The sequence below is a fragment of the Temnothorax longispinosus genome, chromosome 3, assembly GCF_030848805.1.
Source record: "Temnothorax longispinosus isolate EJ_2023e chromosome 3, Tlon_JGU_v1, whole genome shotgun sequence".
NCBI classification, from domain to species: domain Eukaryota; kingdom Metazoa; phylum Arthropoda; class Insecta; order Hymenoptera; family Formicidae; genus Temnothorax; species Temnothorax longispinosus.
The window spans coordinates 19,517,911-19,541,351 of record NC_092360.1 but is presented as its reverse complement, the minus strand read 5'-3'; the positions used below and the strand labels follow the sequence as shown (position 1 = coordinate 19,541,351).

Below are 23,441 nucleotides of genomic sequence, written 5' to 3'. Positions count from 1 at the left end.
GTGGAGCGCATATCGCAGACGCATGTCGGGGCACAAAAGAATCCTATACATAATCGCGCGGCTCTCCTCGCTCGGGCCGCCGCGTTCTCATGCGGAGATCGTAGGAAGCCGTCCTGTCTGTCGGATCTCCTGCTAGAGGTTCTTCCGGGAAGGTCGATCGCGCAAAGCCGCAGGCGAGTTTCCACGTAATCCGGTGGGGTGACCGAAGGAAGACGAAAGGCCGTTCGCTCGCTCGCACGCTCTCGTTCGGAATTTAATAGCGTTTAAAGACCCCGATAGGCGAACAGACTCCCGTCCCGTCGTCGCGCGAGATGCGCCTTTTTGCGTCTGCAAAAATCGTTTATTTACGAGACCCCTCTTAAATTGCGCCACTTATCTCGCGAGAGAGCGTTGAATCGTAGTAATGCCTTATTGCGCGTCGGAAATTTAAAAGTTTCACTTAAACGATGACGACGTTATGAGAAACCGCGTGCGGCAGAAAATTACCAGAAAAATTGCTTCCTGCCACGACCATTCTCCTCGAAGGATTATTAATTCTCTATAATTTAAGCAGAATCAGCGACATATAAAATGTACCAGAAGAGAGTTAATCGTATGTTATCATACCACCTTTTTTCTTTTCGTTCGGGTACTGCTTCGAGTATGTTTTTCCGCCCCAGTTGCGACTGTAATTATTACGTGTCAATTGATGAATATGTAATATGCTCGTACTTGCGTGCCGTTCGGATTTTGGACACAGTGTTCATATACACACATTCGAAAGACGCGTGCGAATAATTAGGCTTTGCGAATTAAGATTCGATAAAACTTTATAATCTAAAATGTAGGACTGAATAATTACAATATATCATAATGAGTGTCAATATACAGTTGAGCTAAATCTTTTTGTGCTTTAATAATTTTTTGCAACTATTCTTTACAGTGGTTTTAAAGATACATATTAGTATCGGTATTATTAAATTAATTATCAATTTAAATATGATCGTGCTATTCTAGCTTTAGCTTGAGACTGCGTTTTAAGACTGACAGTAATCGGCGCGTAGTTTGCTAAGCGAAAAATGTATATAAATTTACGTAAAAATAGTATATTGTACAACTAGTGGGAAAAGTGGTCGATTCTGAATGAGTGTGAAAACTATTCCCACGAGTTGTTCATACTATTTTTCCTAACAAGAGTGTGAAACAGGCCGCTTTTCGCGCTTGTTTTACAATTTCATTTCTCCACTAGTTGAGAAATGGTTCCATTTCTCAGCTAGTGGAGAAATGGATCGTTTTGCTCACTCAAAACAAGCGCGAAAAGCGGCCCATTTCACGCTCGCGTTAGGGAAATATTATTATATAAACACAAAAAGATCTAGACCGTATATTGAACCATTTTCTATTTACTTAAATAAAATATGTAACAAATAAAAATGATGACTAATAAAAAATTATTTTTTTAGCAGGTTTTTAAAAATAAACTCAGCAAAGGGCAAAGGATGTTATTATGTGATTTTTTGTTAGTGAGTCATCTGTACTTTTTAGGTAAGATTTATCTTTTCTTTTGTCTTTCCATAATATATGTCTTAGCTTTTCGGTCTTCTTGCTGTCAGAGTAACACATTCTTGACTTGTCTTTTCAAGTCTTGTTCGAACAGAGGACATCTCACATCCCGTTGAGCAGGAATTCACTGAGGCAAGATTCCAGATAGTTCAGATGACTCTGCAGATTAGGCTTTTAATATTATTTTATAATAATTAATCTACTTAAGTTGAAAATGTCTTAGTCGAAAGTCTTAGTCTGAAATATGCTATCTTACAGGTTTTGCAGTTTTCCCAATATCCTACACTATGATTCGGATTTGCCTTTCAAAAATATCTCTATAATAATAATAATAATAAAAAATCGAGTAATAAATTATTTTTTAATTCTTGCATAATTGCTGATATTTTCTGGCAAAGAGGGATGAATGATAAGCGTTTTTCTTTTGTATCCAGCGGAGTCTTATTTTTCCCGAAGTCATTCATTGTGAGTATAATAATCTTTGTCGAAGTTAATTCGAGGAACGAATGGCGATTGTCGGAAGCGACGAGTTAGAGGAAAGGTCGCATCTCTCTCGTGGCGTCGAGTGACAAACACGTAACACGCGAAACCTTCTTCAGCACTTCCTCTCAGGTACGTTCCTCGGACTCTCTCACCCCCATTTGTCTCGTTTATCGTCCTTCTAACTCGTCCGCAGCATTCTTTTACGTGTCTACCGCAGTTTGTGCGAGCCATGCCGCCGCGCGTTTACACAAGCCAGCGGGAAGTCAAGTGGCTTTTTCAACGGATGGCAATAGAAAGATGTAAGCGAGTCGGTCACTCCAGGCCTCTCGGCCTATTAGCTTCGTATATTCGCGGCATAATGCAAAGGGCGATCGTGCTCGCGGCACGGCATCGAGTTCTGTTTTCAATAACAATTCGCACTTAAATCTTTTTTAAAAGCCAAGTACATATCAAGTAGTTATCGGTTGGAGTGTTTGAGATTTTTTAGGTACTTGTGAGAGTTTTAGGTTTTACGTTGAATTCTTCGAATAATTTTTAACTGTTTCTTCATAGCAAGGATGTCGGCTTTAGCTACCGAAATTGTATTCTTTGCCCAATTTTATGACAACTTTTAATAGAAATTTTATTTTAGATTTAAGCTAGATTTATTTATAGATAATCTAATATTAAATCAAGCAAATCAAAAGTGAAAAAGACGGTATTTTACTTTTTGCAGAAAAGTTGGTATCAAATTAATCGAGAAGGAAAGGAAATTGTATACAAAGTTTATAAAAACATTTGTACGCATTTTATGCGTAAAAGTTTCGGATCGCTTTCATAAATTCCAAAGCATTTCTGTCCAAACATCGTCTATCTTTGTACTTACGATCGATTGCATCGGTACGTAATCTATTATATTCACGAGAACATTAGATTCATGACGTTAGATTGGATAATAATAAGGAACGGACCGCGCGATTCATCATTTGTCCCATCACTTGGAAAACTGGAAACGCGGCAATACGATGTGTCGGACCCTGACCTTCTCGATGAACTCTCCGCCCTTTTCCCGAAGTGGCGATGACGGCGATGGTAAGATACGAGACAGCCGTCAGGGTTTTTTCTCAATTTCTTCCGGCAAAGCAGCGATAAAATGATATAGTAGTATACAGCCCGTAATTTTCTTTCCACACCTTCGGAGATGTCGCCGATTTATTCCGCATGTTTATCGATTTGCCATATTTTTTTTCCTCCGAGCCTGTAACGTGCCTCGGGCGATCGATTGATCAATCGTTTCGCCTGAGACACGGGAATATTCTGTTGAAAGCAGCATCTTTCTTCATCTACATATGTGTATCTTTTTGCGTTGCTGTGCCAAATAACACGGTGCGAGCTAAATTCGTGCGATCGCTTTCTTTGGATTTCCCAAGGAAATTACGAAGGCGATGCGTGTATTAGAGATCGTTCCGGTTGTATTTCTCTCGGAAAATCAACTCTTCGCCGTCAAGAATATCCTATGAATAGTAAAATATTCTAGAATGACTTTTATTCTTATAACAGATTTTTTAATTATACTTAACTGTGAACTTATGCGTTCTTAACTAATTTAGGTAATTATTTACCGTAATTACCGTAAATAATTACCCTGATTTATATTGGAGTATCAATAGTTTTCAGGTTTTTAATAGTATTATTTAAATTCAAATTTTTATTTTTACAAAGTCTAATTCAGACTGTATAAGTTATCGAGATTTAATGTTGAATATCGAAAAGCTGTAGTAAATAATAACTTCTCTCAATTCTCGAGATAAAAATTCCATTAATATTGAAAAATCCATTATTGAAAAGCTAAAAGCAGGATAAAGTCAGTTCTGGGAAACCTTGCGCTCGATTTGTATTGACAGTATGCCAATATAATTAAACATCACGTCTATGTAAAGGTTTACATCATTGCAACATTGTTGCATTGTTTACGCGTCGATACCCGGCGGTGTATATCCGCCAATGTTATCCGCGAGACGTTTATCCGAAGCCGCAAAGCTGCGGCCACAAATATTTCAATCTGTTACATCAGTGGCCGCAACGGAAAAGTGCTGCCGTCTAAATATTTGCCGAGCACTTCGGCAAAGGTTACTCGGGCCTCGTGATTATTTGTTTCTTCACGCTCGTGGGAAGCCGCGTACGGCGAGCGGAGCACGCATCTGCATGCGGCGCGGCGCGCGAGAGAGGTCTTTTACGTCGCGTATGAATCAGCGCGATGCACGCGTGCCTGACTCGAGTATCGAAAACCATTAAACTTTATTAATTTTTATTCAAACTTATAAACAATAAAAATTGATATTAATCGTCTTTATTAATCTTTAAATGGAAATAGCATTCGCACGCACGGCTCGGCGGCGTTTATAGCAAAAATTAATAAGAAACACATAATCTATCTTATATGTACATTTTTTAATAAAAAGATGGGAGATTATAAATTTTAATTCAACGTTCTATTACAGTGGAATCTGCTACAATTACGGTGATATATTTCAGACAGGATTTATTGATTTAATATTCTGGGAATTTATTGATTTTATTACAATCCTCGATAACGGAAGAATCAACAGAAGCGCAGCTGTTCTGCTAGTAACAACGCTAGTAATCGTTCGATAAGTTGCGCGTCTCTTTATTGTCGCGGCGGGATATCGAATAGCGTGTGCGCGCGCGCGCGCGCAGCTCGGGATGAAAAATTCTTACGATCCTTTCCATTCTACGCGGGGCAAGCACTTTGCATAACATTACACAGAGAACACTCTCGTAGGAAAATTATCGCGAACAAAGCGCGTGGCTGTTATTGGTCCCGTCGAGTTAAACACATATACCCTCCCGTCTCCGTACATTCTTCCCATTAATTAGCCTCGAAAAAGCGGAATTGTGGCGCCAGCTAGTGAATCACTCAAACTATACGTTACGCTGTTCGACTTCGCCTATTTCAATAATATGCCGCAGGCGGTGGAATAAAATTATCGCCGCAGCGCGCCGCGCGCCGGCGCGTGCGTATGGACTTACGTAAAACCGCGCCTGTCCGACTTGGCATATCCATGCATAAATACGCGTGTATTGCACCTGCGTAGCGTATCGATATATATATATATATATATATATATATATATATATGCACACGCAACGGCGCCAAGCTATGCCCAGTACGCACGGTAATATTCCTCGAGATCTTATTAAGGATGCTGAAACGATCGATCATCTGTCGACGAATCTTGGGAGCTCGCCTGACAGAATTCAGATTCTATTTTTTTTGCTCTCTTTCTTCCTTTGTCACGTTAAGAAATTTGCGCGACAAAAGAGTTAAGGGAACCTGTCACATTTTTACGATAAGTTTTTTAATTATCTCGATCGTAAATTCCGATAAAAAATTTAATTTTACATTTTAAATGACTTGTTCGCTGCTTTTGAAAGAATACGTTCGAAGATTTGCAAAAGATAGATTGTGACGATTTTTAAGAAGAAGCACCAGCTTCCAATTGTTCGTTCTCGACCATGTCGGCTTCTCGGCAGCTGTCGAGGCGTTCAATCGCGTGTACCAGACGTTTCTTCAACTTCGCGAATTCTTTAGCGGACGTCATTTTGCTTAACGTGGACGCGGGCTTTGCGTCCAGATAACTCGTGCCCTTTCTCGACGTGGACCGTAGAAAGGCGCTCAGGCTGACATCGGCGATCTCTTCCCAGTCCTGAGGAACCGATTGATTGAATGCTTATCGAAGAATGAAGTATAGAAGATAGTAGCAATTTGCGGCATTTGCGATAATTTACAAACGATGCAGCAACGAGATTTCTCTATGAATGACGGCGCAAATGATCAAGCTAATTCTTTCAGATGGTTAAATTTATATTTTCTATGAAAGGAATATCCTATTATAAAGCGTATATAACAATGAAGAAACCAATGTATCTAGAAGTTAATCATGAAGTTAATTATTAACCAGCTGAATATATATTAATGTGGATTTTGATTAAATCGAGACCACTACTTCTCTAGTAGTCGGATGTGAATATTTTAGCCACTTGGAGCGAAGAGATCGACCATTGCGCGTCGCGATAGTACTTACGAGCTCGTCGCGCAGCTGCGGCTCGAATCCGATCGCGGCTTCGAGCATCGCGTACTTATCGTCGTTTACATTGAGCCGCAACAGCAGGAGCAGTAACCTCACGACGCACCGCAGACCGTGGCCGGCGCGTTCCCGTTCCTGTAACAGCCCAATTACCGCGTTACATCACGCATCACGCCGCACTGGACGGGACTGCACGTCGCCAATCTGTCCGGATGATGCGAACCGAGATTTGGGTCAGGAATCGAAACCGGTATAATTTTCACGAGGTCAGACGCGCTTCTCCGTATATATAGTTCACTTCCCTTACATATTAATTACACGTTTGTGTTTTCCACTGAAGATTAAGTGCATTGAAACTGCAACGATTTTAATTGATTGTATAGTCGTCCTTAAAATAATCTCCGAAGAAAAATTAATCCCTAGAACGAAAATATGAATTAACTTACATTCATTTACTTCAATATACTCCCGCAATGTGGGAATGAGTGAAGATTACTCTCTCGCGTTCGTTACTTTCTATGAAATAGGTAACAAATTATTAATTTTAAATTAATTCTTTGATTACTCTCTGCAGCGCAGCGTGTCGGTTGTCACGGATTAGTTCTTGATGGCTTCTCGTAAGAATCCGCATATAGGCATAATAGAGAGAATAGAAAGAAGTTCAGCAATGATTTCGGAGATTATGAAATTGCTTCACAAAATTTCACAAAGCAAATTCGTATTGATTATTTTTTATTCGTCTGTTTTCTTGTGTTTTAAATTCAGCCGTTTAAGCGAAACGATCCTTCTCGCGTCCCGTTGTCTTTCCCTTTATTACCTAACTAAACATGGCTCTTTCGTATATCGCGCGGATCGGCGCTTACATCGAATTCCCTTCCCCGGAGTGCCATAAATCTCGCAAATAATAAGCCACTCGAGCGCGACGAGTGGGATCGAGTAACGATCACGGACACGGTTGATACGGTTTCGCGAAACCGCCATCGCTGCATCGGTGCGATTGCCATCTCCGCTTCCAGATTGGCGCGCGATAAAACGTGGCGTATCGGCCGCGATCGGCCGGCCAAGTGGCTCTCGCGTGTTTTATATACGGCTGAGATTATGGTCGCCGCTCGCCGTCGCTGTCAGCGTCGGGTGAATAAGCGAGGGCAACTACAGCGGGCAATTACAGCGTGCGCGACTCGCGAGCATTATCCCAGACAAGCAGATTCTGAGACTACGGTTGAGTTGCATGTAGCGCCGGTTCAGAGGGTGATCGTTGCAGTTTTCTCACGAGAATGCATAAAAATTATAAATTGAAATTCTTTGAATTAATTACGAATAACAGAAATGAGAATTTTTATATCTCAATTTCCATTTAACAAATAATTTAAATTAATTAAAGATCAAATTTCGTACCATCTTTGGCAGCAAGATTTCTTGCTGTTTTAATATTAAAAATAGTGCTAAGATAGCGCACAACTTTAATTTTTTTAAGGTAACAAATAGAGACTAGGCGCTACTAACTGCGCATAGGCATAAATGAAATAAATAAAAGTTTGTTTACGAAAATCAAGGAATTGTTTCGAACTATCTCAACAATTTTATGATAAGACTTGTGAAACCAGATTTGCGTTGGATTGCGCTTCAGTTCAACACAAGCCTGATTAAAGGCTAAGATCGATCTTGCAGCGAACGAGTACGTTGTAAAGAGAAGAGGACCAGTTGTTAGGAGGATGGGACATTGGTCAATTACCGTTCGTGCGATCGCGAGATCATCCAGAAGCGCGAAGATCGCGCAATAGGTCGACTCCAACAGGAACGGCAGTCCAGTCGCGGCCAGAGACCGGGTGTTCCGCTCCCTCACAACGCGCAGCATCCTCCTCTCGATGTTTCTCAACTGGGTCGACAACAGCCCGATCTCACTCTGTACTTGAGCAAAAAAAAAAAACATGCTGAGGAAGAGAGAAACGGGGGTAATTAATCGACGGCAACGGCGATGTTAATGAATCGGACGCCGCCAACGCTATCATCATCGTCGTTGTGCGACTGCGAGAAAAACTGATCTTAAATCTTACGAGGGCGACGAAAGCACGTGCTTGAGAGAGAAAGAGAGAAAGAGAGAACTAGAGTAGACATAAGAAAAATAAATTTTGAAAATTCTCATATATCTCTGTGCGAAATCTTTATGAAGGAATTTTTAGTTTATTAAAGCTCTATTTTTTTTTAAGATAAAAGGTAAAACTTGAAATTAAAGTCGAAAGATTAAAAAGTGAGGGAATGACAAGTATTTAGCATTTGGAAATAGAATTTTGAATTAGAGATAAAATAGTATTAGATATCTTGTCTAAAAGCAAATAAATAAATAATTACATTTAGTGACATAATACATTTATGTATATTAATATAAGCATGAATATTTCTTTAAGCTAGTAGTCGATTACATCAAAATTAGGTGTGGTTAATGTTTCATTTAAACAAATTACCGCGATTTTGTCCGCCTTCTGTCGACTATGATAGTGCGCCTCCATCTGAGACTGGACCAGCTGTATGTGGTTTTGCGCAATGGCGGTCGTAAAATTTCCGGTGGCCTTGTCTTTGAGCCTGTTCACCAGCTGCTGAACCACCAAGGCCATTGAAAGCCCATCGTTTGACTGCACTCGGTATCGATTGCTGGTTGCGCCGGAAACGATTGTCACCACGCTGCCAGTTTGCACGTGCTGCAAGCCAAGCACGTTCCAATTTTGCCTCTGTATGTCTCCTGTAAACTCTAGAATTAAGAAGAGAATTATCGTTAATTAAATCTTATCGTAAATTAAAATCTTCGCGCGAACTTCTGAACTTCTGGGGAGAAAACAAATAAGAAAATTCAACTATTCAGTTAAATTTAAACGATCTTTACTTTTCTATTATCTTTATTTAGCGATTTTGATGACCGAAATAATTAACATTTAACTTTATAAATATGCAACAAAAAATGTCTTTCGATATTTTTCTTAAAAAAGTTTAGATTTGTTAAAACATTTGTGACGAAAATTACGGTTGATAGTTTTGGGGCATTCTCTGTATTTCGTGTCAGACATATATTGAGACACAAGACATTGATATTTTTGATGAGCGCGGTCTCATGGGAGGGAAGGAATTCACTTAACGAGAATTTTACCGACTTTAAATTACGAATCTACCAGGTGTGCGAGGCTTAAAGTCGAAAGGCCGATAAAAGGAAGAAAATGCGCCGTGATTGAAGAGGTCCGGGTAAGGTTCCTGAGGCCCCGCGATGCCTGATTATCGTATTAGGTGGGCCGAGATCCCGCGCGTTTAAAACCACGAACGAAAGAGAGTGAGAAAGAGAGAGAGAGAGACTGGATTCCTTAATATCGCCGTTCGCAAACGAGACATCCTAATTCTCTATCCACAATTTCCTAGCCCGTAATTTCCGACGGGGAACAGCGGGGCAGTGGGAGTAAAAAAGATGTCCGTGAGTTTTTAGGGAATCCTTTACGGCGATGGGACCAACAGGGCGGCAACACAAAACTGCGGCCTATAATATCGCATCTGTAAACAAGCAATTTCTCCACGATTCATAAATCTATGACATTCATGAAAATTGATTTTTATGTTATACGCTAAACTTTAGATATTGCTTACATTTTTCTATCGCATTGAAGATATAATGGCGACTATATCAAACGACTTATGCATATATTATTTATAATTTTATTAAGAATGATACGCGTTATTTCCTTTGCGACAAAAAAGAGAAAAATTTACATAACTTTATTACGTCGCGATATTTTTTTAATGATAAATACGGAAACGAAATAAAATCCTGTTTCAATCCTATTTCAATCTTGATGCAATGCCATGTCCGTAATATACAATTTTTTAAATTTTGATTAAGTGAATCTTATTAAAGGAACTCTTGCGGAGTTTGCTGTAATTTAATCGTGCGAAACCGCAGAAAAATTTGTCGACGGTAGATTCGAGGGAATAGTTTTATCGCGGTTGCAGCCCTGGTCGCGCGAGTGGCGAGAGGGACGAGGGGCAGTTATAAACGACGGTGCCGATGGATTTACCGGGAAACAGCTGGCTAAAAGCCACGAGGGGCTCGCTGCACTTGATGGTCGCTGTGAAGGTGGACGTGTTCTCGGGTGGGCAGGCCCTCAGCATCATCTTCAGGGGCAGTTGGGCCGTCTTCTGAAGTACGCGCATCAGGCTCCCACGATCTGCCGTCTCGTAGCTCGCCGTGATTCTCACGTCCGACGACATCGCCGGCAGATCCGTCGTCGGGTAGATCATCGTGCGCAGAACGTGCCGGTCACCTTCGCATTTGCACGATTAAGTAATTGGCCAAGTGACATATCAACAAATTAGCCAATATCGATATTCTAACAATTCTGCCGTTTCTATTACGAGGAATAAAAAATGATACGCGGAGGGTATGCATTTTTTTGCAACAGTGTCGTCCTATTTCTCATCCGTCGCGTTTTAATTTTGTCCCGGATTGTTCCGGAGCCGCTATTCTCTTGTTCGAGACTTCGCGCCGTAAATATGTAACTTTACGTGACTCGCTTACAAAGATTGGTAATAATGTGGCAATCCTTCTCGGCGACGAACGGCTTGGAGACGTCCACGCACACTTGAACGTTGCGTAGCGTCGTGTACGTGGACAATTCTATGGTGATCCTGCACATTAAATTACGACCCTCCGAGTCGTCCTTCGAGTCGTCCTGGTTTCCGCGTGGACAGGGCTCGAGATCCGCGGACACAGTCACGGATATTATCAGCTCGGCGTCCATGGTAACGTCACTGAGTTGATTGCCTTATAATTTCAATCGTAAAATAATTAATTCTGTAATAAAAGCTTTGTAAAATTTAACTATGAAATGGATGATTTGCTCTTTGGAGAAATTCTCGATAGCTGATTCGTCGCTTGTGTCGCTAATGAGTGTTAAAAGTATATTGATTCATACCGGAAGCCTTATTTCTCTTCGCCAACTTGCGGAGCTCCATGAGCTCATCTTCGGCGGCTACGTAATCGTAACCGCGCCGATGCAGAGGAGGCGCGATGAATAACGACGGCTCCGAGCCCAAGTAGCAAACCTCTAGCTGGCCCTCTTCGGAGAGAGCGACGATCGCTCCGTCTAAGTGCTAAAAAAAGAAATATCAAACTCTAAATTACAGTCGCAACGCCGTAAAAGGAAAAATCAGCCCTAAATTGGTCAAAGAAACCGTAGATAAAAAGGAAGCAGAACCGCGGGAAACCTGGAATGGCCTGTAACATCATAGTTATTATCTCGCGGATGCACAAGAGCAATATGAGAGCTAAATTAAAGACTTGCCCGTAAAAGTGATCTGACCTTTAAAATTAAAAATTAAAGTGGTGTGAGTACGGCCATGTACTTTTGACCGTGGCAATATGCAATATATGCATACACCAACTTTCGTTTCTCTCCATTTCAAAGAAGAATGTGTCAGATCGGTTTTTTTTTTACGTGTAGGACTTCGGTTCGAACGGTTATAGCGGATTCTTTCTATAGCGGCAAACTGAAAGGCTGTTTCTGCTTTTGTCATTGTGCGAGATAAGATAAAAATAATCATATTCGTCGCTATTTTCATGGCATACTGACGTCCGGCTGATTTAGGCGATTTTCTAAGCGTTTTCTCGTATGTGGCGGCGCGTATGTATACGCGGAACAACTCCAGTTTGCCGCGACGATAGTTCGCTGATTAACGGAGCGGAGTTCTCGGTATTAAGCTAATTAGCCAGCAATTCGCGCGCTTTGTGTCCTCCGGAAAGACAACAATGGCAAACTTGCTGGCCGCGCGCGCTAGCTGCGGCAGGACGATAAGATAAAACCAGGGTGATAATTGCCGGACTCCTCGTCCTTCCCTGCACTCTCTTGCGGTTTTTTCCTTTCCCGGTCGGTCTTTCATTGCCGACGCCGATGCTAAAAGCCTTGAGAGCGTTTCTTTCGATCGTCATCGCCACGCGAGCTCTTCACCTTTATCTCCGCTTCTTTTTCTCTTCGGTTCTCTTGCGGTTTCAAAAATTCCTAAACGAACAATCCGTAAGATGGTCAAACACGTTCTCGAGCAATTTGATTATCATTTTACGTTGGTATTTGACGCGGCCTTCGCAGACAGCAAATAGAAATCAGCGAAACACGAGCGAAATTAATGTTGAATTTACAGCGAAAAATATATTTCCTGATAGATATTTTCAACATTTTTAGCAAAAACTTGCATTTATATTTTTACCAATTTTTCTCGAGATATATTTTTGTTTTATAATATCTGGGGAATCTTACAGAAAAAGAGTTGTAAAACAATTTGTATAAGATTTGTCGTTGTAAAAGCTCAAGGCCTCTATTCCTCATTCGCTTCTTTAAAATATGGCGTAGAAGTTACACCGAAGAGGCTTCTGATAGCAAGGACACAATAGATCCGTGCCTGAAATAATGTCGGAGAAACAATGACTGGTGGTGCCGATAGTGCGACACGGAAGAGGATACCCCGATATAGCGAAGGTCTCGGCTCGCTTCTTTGTCAAATGTCATCGGCTCTGATTGCGGGCTATCATGGTGAACATACAGATACGCGCTCCATCGAGGTCTTCTCTCTCTTTTTCTCTTTCTCTCTCTCTTCTAAAAAGAATTTTCCCATATTTTCTACGTCATTATTCAATATCGTTGTCTGGATAAGACAATCTTTTCGACAATCGATAATTTTTTTCTCCTAGTCTTTTCTTGTCGAAGATTAATAGTTGCCTCGTCGGATGCAACATATCGACCATCGTTATATTGCTGTATCGATGAGCTGTTTCGATGCTCTTAGCAGAGACAAAATAAAGTACGGCTGAATAGGTCATCGTTAATTTAATCGTCGCTACGAATTTAATCAAAGTTCTTTTTTGATAAAAATATACGTATGCATATGTATGTTGCAAGACGATTAATAATGATACAGTTCTTAATAAATTAATAGTGATACTGTTTTTTTATCTATTGTGAATGTATCGTAATGTATTACATCCTCCAAGAAAAACGTGTGAGAAATTTTTAATGCAACATTAATTAATGTTAATGTTACGTTACAAATTAATGAAACTTTAAGTAACCATTATTCACCCTAATACATAATAACAATAGGAAATTGTTATGACGGAATTTGCTCCTTTGAAAGGTTTACAAGAATCTAAAGAAAATCAATTATTTTTCTTAAACCTTTTTCTTAATTAAATATTTTTATTTTGTACTGTTACTTCTTTAATTCTTTGTGATTAAAATAATTCTTTGTAATATTAAAAATTTGTTAAGGAGAATTAAGAAGCTATTACCACTTGGGGAATATTCCAACCACCTGGTTGGAATAGGAAGACCCTTGAATAGGAATACAAAGATATTGGTTTTATTTTTTAAAAGTAGTTGCATAACAATTATTTTTAAAAGGAATTTACATATTTTCTTTGCAATTGGCGCAATTTAATATAAAGATTTTACATCTTTTTTTGAAATACATGTCACTTGAGTTGAGTTAGGTAACATAATTTTGTGAAGGTAACTTTAACGGCTGGACAGTGGCAGACTTTGAATGTCCCACTTTGGCTATACAAATAAACAATAAAACATCTTTTAATTTGAATAATTAAATAAAAAGTAGTTATTCTATTGATGCATCTGTTTTTGGTATAATAATTACATTCATGATCAAAAACTTGAAAAAAATTGTATTTTTCATGTTTAGAAAATTTTATTTCTTTAATTTTTTCTCAAACATATTATACATATTGTGATAAATATCACATTAACAGAGAACATTATATGTAATTATCATCTACATTAAAAAATTAATTTCAAATATATTAAATAATTTAAGTGACAAATTCAAAAATTACATACAAATGATTAAATAAAAAATAAAATTAACATATAAGTTAAATAAAGTTTACAAGAAAATAAATTTTAGAAATATTGGACACAAAATTATATTGACAAATATTATGACTTTATTATATGATTAAAAATATAAATAGAAATAAAAACAACAAATTAAATGATCAATAGGAACAAGAAAAATTAAATGATCAATAAAAATTCATAAAAATTTTTTATATTTAGATTTCGTAAAATAATGTGATAAACTTCACGGTATAAAAATTGGACAAAATTTTAATCACATTAATCAAATTACATATTTTAACAATATATTATTAAATATTTCAAATCCTTTATGCTAGTCTTACTTTTCGATTTCTTAGACAATTTCTGTGTATGCTTCTTTGAGCATTTTTTTTTTAATTCGTTTTTTGATGGGCTACTTAATCGCGTGTAGTCGGGTTTTTCAGTTTTTTGTCATTTGTAATGGTAGCTTTAATAAATAATTCTCATCTTTTTTTAATATCTGCTGCCTCATTATCACTTTTCTATAAAATACATTTATTAATTATACATTTTATAGGTAGATGTCAATTTCAAGCGAGATTTTAAGGTAACGATATACATAGTTACTTAAAATTGATTTAAAAAACAGTCATAATAATTTAAACAAGAAATCTGAATTATAAATACATAGAAAATGTTTCTTTATACTAGAATACGATTGGTATGGTAGTCAAATTGATTATAATAATATTGGAGAACGTTATTTTGACAAAATTGTCGAAGTAAAAAGTCCGTTTATAAATATAGTGACCAAACCGGCTGCTGGAAGAAGATAGGATTTTCGACACTACTTCAGCAATTGGTTTAGCTACGATTTTATCCGGTGAATTCAACGAGCTTATTATAGATGGAAAAAGGTGAGCTCTGTCATATATAAATTTGATACCCTTTCAACAGCTTTCTTTAAAATTTATTAATTCCGCGTAACGGCGCGTTTTATATATGTTTTGTGATCAGAAAGTGCTCACTTTCCTGTTTGTATTTAATAAAGTTGTGATTTGATATTGTAATATATTATAGTATTAGAATAATATTATTGAATAACATATAATTTTTTGTCAATAATTTAATTGTTTAGAAATGTAAAGATGTTCTCTATTCAAGCGTTTGAGGGGCCAGCACGAGGTTCCACTTGGATTATCCGTCTTGTTTTTAACAGACAAGTGATCTTGCCGAATACAGGTATTACTACCCTAGCGCGCACAAAAAATTATATGTTATTAAATAATATTATTGTAATATTATAATATATTACAATAGCAAATTACAACTTTATTAAATACATAGAGGAAAATGAACACTTTCTGATCACAAAACATGTATAAAACTCGTCGTTACGCGGAATTAATAAATTTTAAAGAAAGTTATTGAAAAGGTGGACGAGCGTGGCCTCTAGTACACAGCGCACTGGTCTATTGAGCCAAAGGTCTTGGGTTCGATTCCCGGTAGAAATAGAAAAATTATATTCGCTTGTTTTCCTCTCGGAAGGCGCAATGGCAAACCACAGAGAGTATGTCTTGCCAAGAGAACTTCTCTAAAAAATATAGCCGTTCGGAATCGGCGTCAAACTGCAGGTGCCATATAACATTGTGTATAATCCACGTGCGCAACACACATGTATATGAAGAGAAATGTAAAGATGTTCTTTATTCAATTAAGCGTTTGAGGGGCAAAAGACAAGTGATCCATCTTGCCGAATACAGGCCGGAATTATCACCCTAGCGCGCTATGTTTTATTATTTATTAGCAATATTTTTTATTATTGTGGATATTAATCAGAATAGCTCGCATAAAATTCTTGGTGGAACTTCTTGTCCCACAACTACCATGAGTTCAGGGTAAATTTTAAGAGAAAATTCTCAAAATTCTCTCCGTGTAGAATTGATAGTTGAGTGTATATGTACTTTTTAATCGTATAACACATATATTAAAGAATTAAAAATGATATACACAAAAAATGATTATAATTAGTTTTCCTTCATCAGCGTTTGTCTTAAAAAAAAAGCTAAAAGTGCGAGTTTCTACATGAGGTACTACTATGTATTTAAAAATTAAGATGCAAAATTAAAAGAAAAATCTATATTTTATTTGTAAATATGATTTTCATACTTGTGTCACGTAACTTTGCATATCAATTTTTTTATTTGGGAAGTAAATCATAGATGTTACAAGATTAAATCGATCGTGATGTTCAAGTTTTAAACAGGGAGGGATCTTCCTTTCTCAATGGCGTTTTCTACGATGTAACGCCGTGAAGTGTCGCGCCGAGCATCAAGAATACGAGTTATAGAATTATGCAATCGGTTACCTGAAAATGCGCTCGAGTTACGGCGACCGGAGTAAAAGGCAGCTGAGCTGACCACTTAAGAGTCGTGCCCTCGTAAATCATCAGGGTGTTCGTGTCAGCGATTACGAGCACCATCAGCTTGCCATCCGGTTCTACAAGCATCGCGCTCAATTAGCACACTTATTTTCTGTCCGTTAAAATAGTTAATTAGGCGTGTCGCATCGCACGCCAGCTACTAGCGCGAGAGGTTTCCCCCCCCACTTGTCTGTCTCACCCTTTTGTTTTTTTCCTTTTGAGAAAACAACAAAAGAAATGTTTTGAAGTGCTCAAAATTTAATTTGCCTTTTTGTCTTTTCTTTTCTTCTCTCTCTCTTTCTCCAAAAGCTCTTAAATCCACTGTCAATTACCTATCACGTAAGCATGAAAGCAGAGTGCCTTGTATTCGAGCCTTTTCGCGTATTTCAGAGTGACGCAATTGTCTTTCAGACAGTACAGATTTTTCTCGCCGAGTATGAGAATCCCGACCTCGAAGCTGCTCAAGGTAACGGCGTCGATATCGAGAACGGCTTCCCCGATATTGTAACTCCAGTCCGGTTCTAGTTTCCTCGGTTCCTCCGAGCGATCCTTGCTGCCAAATTCTGCCATGCTTTTATACCTGCGCGAAAAAGATATATAATTTGCGATAATCTTATTTCGTTAATGCTTACTAACGTCAATATATAAATCGCGCGTCGAAGTTTGAAAATACGAAAAAAGATATGTTTCCCAAACTTACAAATTTTCTAGTAGAGATATTTTCTTTCTTTTGGATTATTACTTTTTTAATTCAATTTAATTTAATTTACTTTTACATTATTATCGTTATACAACTTTGCTAGAATGTGCATCGAATCGACAATCTTGAGGATTTTGTACAAATAATTGGAAATGATTTTGAAGAATATGGCAAATTATATTCTTTTTATATATATATATCGAATTCTAAAGAGATCCTCAAATCTTTTGACAATGAAAAGGAATTTTCTCTCATCATTGTTGCGAGTCTAATGACAGTGAACCATATATGTATCTCTTCATTCGTCCTCTCGGCTCATAATCCTGAAAGACGAGGCTGCAATCCGATACATCGCGGCCGCGTTATCTGTACACCGGCAGGTGTTCATTGACGGGCTACTCGGAACGGCACAGTGGAATAACCTGCCTGTAGCATTCGAGGATCCACGCGGAGCTCGGCGTCACGAAGATGTCGTTCCGCGAAACGTAGACGATCGGCTCCGGCAGCAGCCGATTCCCGAGAACCAGGCTGAAGGTGGGAGTCTCTTGCTCGTAGAAGAGAAGCGTGCCGTCTAGGCACTGAACGCAGAGGAAGTCCCGGCCCCGCACGCCGCCGAACGGTCCCGTCGTCAGGGACGCCGGAAATCGCGGCAGCAAATGCTCGTAAGCGATTTCCAAGCCGCAGTGGTCCCCTGCAAGGGTGTAATAACAAATAGCGGTTAAATTAAATTAGTTTAGATAAAAACTTGAGATTGGAAATTTTAATCAGTGTAGACATCAGAAAAATTAGAATTTCTGAGAATTTTGAGTTAATGTGTTTATCTTGTTATTTTAATTTAACCAAGAAGAATTGTTGAATAAATTACCAGATTTTTTGTGTTCGAATTTTAGATTTTAATAACGCGTGATGGACAATGATTATATATTTATTAGATTTACCATCTTCCACTTTATTTATAATTTTTTTAACCAATTTGGAACCCCCTATAAAATATCTTCTTAACGAACATTTTGTTATTTATTGGTAACAATCTTTTTATTCTTTATACATATCTTTTTATTCTTTACATATTCTTCGCTTTTGCTTATTGGAATTATTAAATCTATCACAACGCGGCTTAAGAGCCCATCTATCACGCGTTACGCAATATTTATGAATCCATTTGACGGAATGCGTTCCTTGAATTTTTCAATCGCAAGGACGACATTTGTCAGAACTGGTAAAAAAAAATTGCCCCATACTTTTGCCAGAGAAGCGGTATTTACTTCGACATTAAATCAGGCCGATTATGTACTGCCTGTAGACATTACGTTGCACTTAATTGAAGAAATAAATATGCGAGACTGATGTGCGAGCTCAGGCGGCGCTAGACAAGCGGCTCGAGACAGCGAACAATCGCGATTCCTGTCCGTATATAGGTCAGACCGCAATTCATCGTGGTCGCGTTCGAGCGTCCGGAGAGCGATCACTGTTTTGCCGAGTACATATATCACAACGGCAGTGTTATAATGAGTGTCCCAGAAAAAGGTGAGCGCAAAGTACAAACAAACACGCTCTCTTTATTCAGATGAATGAAAAGGACGAGGACAAAAATTTTAAATACTAAGAATAGAAAATGATATGTAAGTAATAAAGAATAATTATATTTTTATCACATTAAAATTAGAGAGAGAGAGAGAGAGAGAGAGAGAGAGAGAGAGACCGAGTGAGAAGCAGAAAAGAGTTAAAGAGAGATAACTGAATTTTTTAATTTGAAAATAATGTGAGAGGAGGAAAAACGAAAGAAGAAATTAAAAGTATTAAAAATTTAATGAAGAAAATACAATTTTACTTTTAACAAAATGTTAAATTATCTTTGTTCGCGAATTTTCAATATATAAAATGCCTTAACTTGAAGTTTAAAAACATGATTTCTGGTGTTATTACGGAAAATACTTATTAAAGAAAATTAATCATCTTTGCTGTGAGAGAAGGATAATATGAAAATTGGTGGCGCCTGCTTGGCGTCGGGAAATATATAGACGCAACGATCGCGCGAAAGAGGAGTGAATCAGACAGTCGCAACTTGTGCATGTGAGAATAACTCGCGTGCAATTTGCGTTTTCCCGTGTGTGCGAGCACGCGATCGGAACGGAAATCGGCTGTGGACGGTTTTTCATCGAGGTAGATAATCGTTCTCACTTTCCGTTCCGCGTCCGCCCCGCGGGAGGAATCGCGCGCTCGAAAAAAGTGTATACGCGCTTGACGACGTAACGCGTTCGACGTCGTAACGGCGCTTGCGAATTATTACGAAACACTCGGTTGTTATTGCCGCGTCTAATATCGGCTGGATTTAACGAGATACTAGCTCGAGGCGCCTCTCTCGATCCCGGATCGTGCCGCGAAAGCAGTCTTTAACATTGGAACGGCCGAGCCGGTCATTTTGAGCCGGCGAGCACTTTTTTATCAGCCGCAAAGGCTATCTTTAAGCGGCGAACAAACTTAATTTTATTCCGATTTGATATATTTAATAGAATTTACAATGGGAATTGTAAAGGAAGGAGGGAGATTTTTTATGGATTGAATATCAAATGCATAAGGTACAGGTGAGGAATTTTTCTCGTGACAGAGTATACAGAATAAAGTATGCAATTTAATAATTTTTTTTTATAAGCTGACGAAGATTATTTTAGATTGTAACATTATTATATGTAACATGTTATCACAATAGTATCACATATTAGATGAGGATTGTGTAAGTTTCTGATAATGAAGACTATATTTCCAATCCATATATGTTTCCCCGCGGCGATTATGTAGTTTTCCGCATTATATAGTGTAGAATTGCGCAGAATGTAGATCATTAATATTCAGTAAGTAATGGATAAGTATTCTACATATGGCGTTCTAGGGTCTTAAAATTGTCTGATCCGATTCCTCCTTGATCTTTCAAAGACGTTTTAATTTCAAATCGCACAAATGCACGAGGAAAACGTGCACCATTCGAGGCGGTTGCGGGAAATTGGAAAAAAGTCTCCTGACGTTACGTAAATTGACGTAGACGGGGGAAATATCGAAAAGGAGAGACGCGTTGCGATGTCGTGCGTCGTGCGTACTTGAGTTTTTGATCGTTCGCAATTGTAATGAGCGAGACTGCGCGACGCGTTTCTATACTTTGATACGCGATATCGTACGATTGACCGATCGGCATAAACACACATTGGTCCATATCTGCTTTGCATTCATTGCTAAATACCAATTTGAATCTGAGAGTTATTCATCTCATATACAAAAAAATATCTGAACTCTGAGAAAGTCTGATAAACGAATGCTTGGAGAGGACAATTTGTTTAGTATTAGATGTGATACTTGAATGTTTTGGATTAAATGTGACATCACAGATGTCTGACACTTATTTCATGATGGCTTATTGCGGAACGATTTTCATGCGATGTCGACGCCAGGTCGTGTACAAGTCATGTAAAGACGATATCGTATATAACATGCTCTTGCGCGGCGAATCGTGTCAGAATTGAAGTGTCTGCCATCGAAATTTAAATCCTCAATCAAAATCCTACTATCGTCTATGAAAAAAAGAACTCAAGATTAATTTTTGCGTTAGACTGCGAATAATGCGTTTTTGCGTGCTTCTGTAATTTTTAATTGCCGTTTTATTGTAACTATGACTATGTGTACTACACTGAAGATGGTCCGAATACAAACCGAAACGTTTGTGAAATTTAATTTGTATTAAATACAATGACACGAATATCTATAGTTGTGTCTTTTTCTCTAATCCTTTTTATTTTTATTAATTTTTCATCTGTCGGGTTAGATATAGCTTTATCAGGATATCGTAACAACCGATATACAACTCGTAATAATTTAATGAACGTTCGTTCGTTGAAATGTCATATTACATTTTTATTAATCTTTGCGTACAATGATCGACAGCTTCGTAATTTTCTTGGTATATAATTCTATAAATTTCGACGGCGGCCACTTCGATTCTGACACGATTCGCCGCGTAAGTGCGTGTTACACGTTCTCATCATGCAAAAGAACGATACGTTATCAGCTTTACATGACTTGTACACGAGCTGCCGTCGATATCGCATGAAAATCGTTCCGTAATAAGCCATCGCGAGATATCGACGACGCGGCGCGCGCGTCTCCATCTCTCATCGCCGAGGATCTTTCCGCGCGGGAATAATTTAGCGTGCTCGTGGTGCTCGTTAGCGGCGCACTGCTCGCGGTCATTTTATCTATCCGCGGCCGAGACCGGCTTTCGGAAGACGGGTCTATGGGATTGCCGTCTTCAGGCCCTGAGGGCTTCTTCAAGAATGAAAAATAATTACACGTTCTTTCACTACCCAAATATATAAATTACACATCAAACTTAAGAATTATAATAACAGCGATAATAATACAACGATAATGAGGACAACAAAAATGATAGTGTCTGTAATAATGACAGCGGTATTAGTAGTCGTAACATACGTTTGTTTTACCCAATAACAAGAGATATTAATAAGGTGATTACGAGGTATGCAACGAAATGAAAATGTATGCAATGCTCGACATATCTGCAGACTTGTTTGCTGAGATTGCAAAATCTAATTAGCGGACCATTCTTAAGTCAGGTTTCTCGCGAGAATTCCAATCGGACCTGCGCACGCGGGCCCTCACGATCGCTCGATCTTATTAGCCGTTATGGCCGCGCTGCCCATCTCTCCCGAAGGCTCTGTTCCATCGCGCGATTAATGTTATTGTCACGACACTAAAATTAATATTCCGATAACACGCGGCGCATTGTGATTCTGGAGTCCAATTAAAAGAATAGAAAAATCGCCACGGCGATTTCCTACAGCGATACCGGTTGGTTTCTGCTTTCGTTAAATGTAATATGTAACGTGCGTATTTGTGTGTCTTCAAGTTAAAGCCGATAGAAGAACGGTTTGTTTATTAAGCACGTCGCGTTTTAAAACGTATAGTTTATTAATATCAACGAAAGGAAAATACTTATAAAATTAAATAAAGAAATTGAAGAACAAAAAAGTTAGAAAAGTTATAAAAATACAAATTATTTCAGGTACATTCTATGTTATTTTACAGTTTAGTATAATATATTGTAATACAAACCATGCTCAACGGAGCCCTGGCTCAAAATTATGCTGTAAATGACGAGTTTCTTTGATGTCAGTATCGCGAGTCGAGTATCTTGCGAGCCTCTGAAACAGATCATTGCTGATGTGATCGATATTGATAGAGATATATAACGTATTTAAGTAAGCGATGTTGCAAAGTGAATTTATTTAATTAAAGATGAATTTAGAAAGATAATTTTATTAATGACTTAAAATTTTTAATAACACTCCGCGAGGCATTAATAAGATAGAGATTTATTCATGTTTATTTGTCACGTCTACATTTTATTTAATTTATCTGATTTTATTCACAATTATATACAAAACAGTCACACATCATTCAAAGATATGTATATATTAAATTAGTAATTTTAGAATGCACATAAGACGAATCTTTGTTGAGTTCTGCGACAATTTATACTTCGTTATTCCCTTTCTTCGTTGTATTTTTCTTATTGACAATCAGTTTTTATTTCATTTTCGAGATAATTTCTGCAGTTTAAGCTAAAATTGATTTTCTTCCATCATAATTGGTTTTAACGCGTTGGAATTATTTTCCTGTTATTCCGTCTTTCGCAAATCTTCATTACGAGGCCACGCGTTCCAGAGTTAAAAACGTGCAATATTCTTCGCAACGTCAATAATCCTTTCACTTCGCAAACATCGCGGTTTCACTTACGAGACGAATTTTCCCGCCTTCGTGTCGACGATACAGTCGCCGATTTGCGCCTCGACGACCAGGTCTGAGGACTTGTAGCCGCTCGGCGACTTGGTCTCGTCTATCCACTGCGAGGACGGGCTATATATCCGGAGGTAGCCGCTGTGGCTGCCGACGACGACGACGTCCTTCCGGTCGGCACCGAAAAACGGCGTGACCAGCAAGCTCTGTCTGTCGAAAGACTCGTTCACTCCGCACTGCGTTCTCCACCATTCTTTTGTCTTGAACAGCGACATTTCCGGAACGCTTCAAGAATTCGGCGGCATTGCGACGCGGGCAAGGGTAAATTGCAACTGACGCCGGCGGCCGGGGGTTTACACGCCGGTGGTTGCTATGACATCGCGCGGCCACAACACAGTCGCCTTCTCGAAACTAAGGCTAATCAAAGATGCATAACGAAATCGCGGTGTAACGCCGCATTATCGCATAAGGGTCGATTCAGACACAGCCGTGCCGTATCCGTACCGTGCACGAAAGAGAACATCAGACAAGGATACCTATTG

The 23,441-nt window shown here is 38.6% G+C and overlaps 1 protein-coding gene and 1 long non-coding RNA gene across 2 annotated transcripts in view; one reads left to right on the top strand and one right to left on the bottom strand.

The window, feature by feature from the left end:
* Window positions 1-470: 470 nt before the first annotated feature.
* On the bottom strand, window positions 471-23,281 carry LOC139809520 (protein PTHB1-like). The gene is made up of 12 exons (XM_071772463.1): window positions 22,900-23,281; window positions 22,216-22,304; window positions 17,521-17,785; window positions 16,727-16,974; window positions 16,341-16,471; window positions 11,063-11,240; window positions 10,666-10,911; window positions 10,166-10,411; window positions 8,576-8,859; window positions 7,846-8,016; window positions 6,111-6,248; window positions 471-5,732 (listed from the first exon to the last, which is right to left on the bottom strand). The coding sequence occupies exons 1-12, from the start codon at window positions 23,172-23,174 to the stop codon at window positions 5,502-5,504; spliced, it is 2,502 nt and encodes an 833-aa protein (XP_071628564.1). The 5' UTR covers window positions 23,175-23,281; the 3' UTR covers window positions 471-5,501.
* The window catches only part of LOC139809523 (uncharacterized), a 28,779-nt gene continuing 23,869 nt past the window's right edge, over window positions 18,532-23,441 (top strand). The window contains exon 1 of the long non-coding RNA XR_011731125.1: window positions 18,532-18,716. This is a non-coding gene — a long non-coding RNA (uncharacterized lncRNA). The remainder of the gene's footprint in view (window positions 18,717-23,441) is intronic.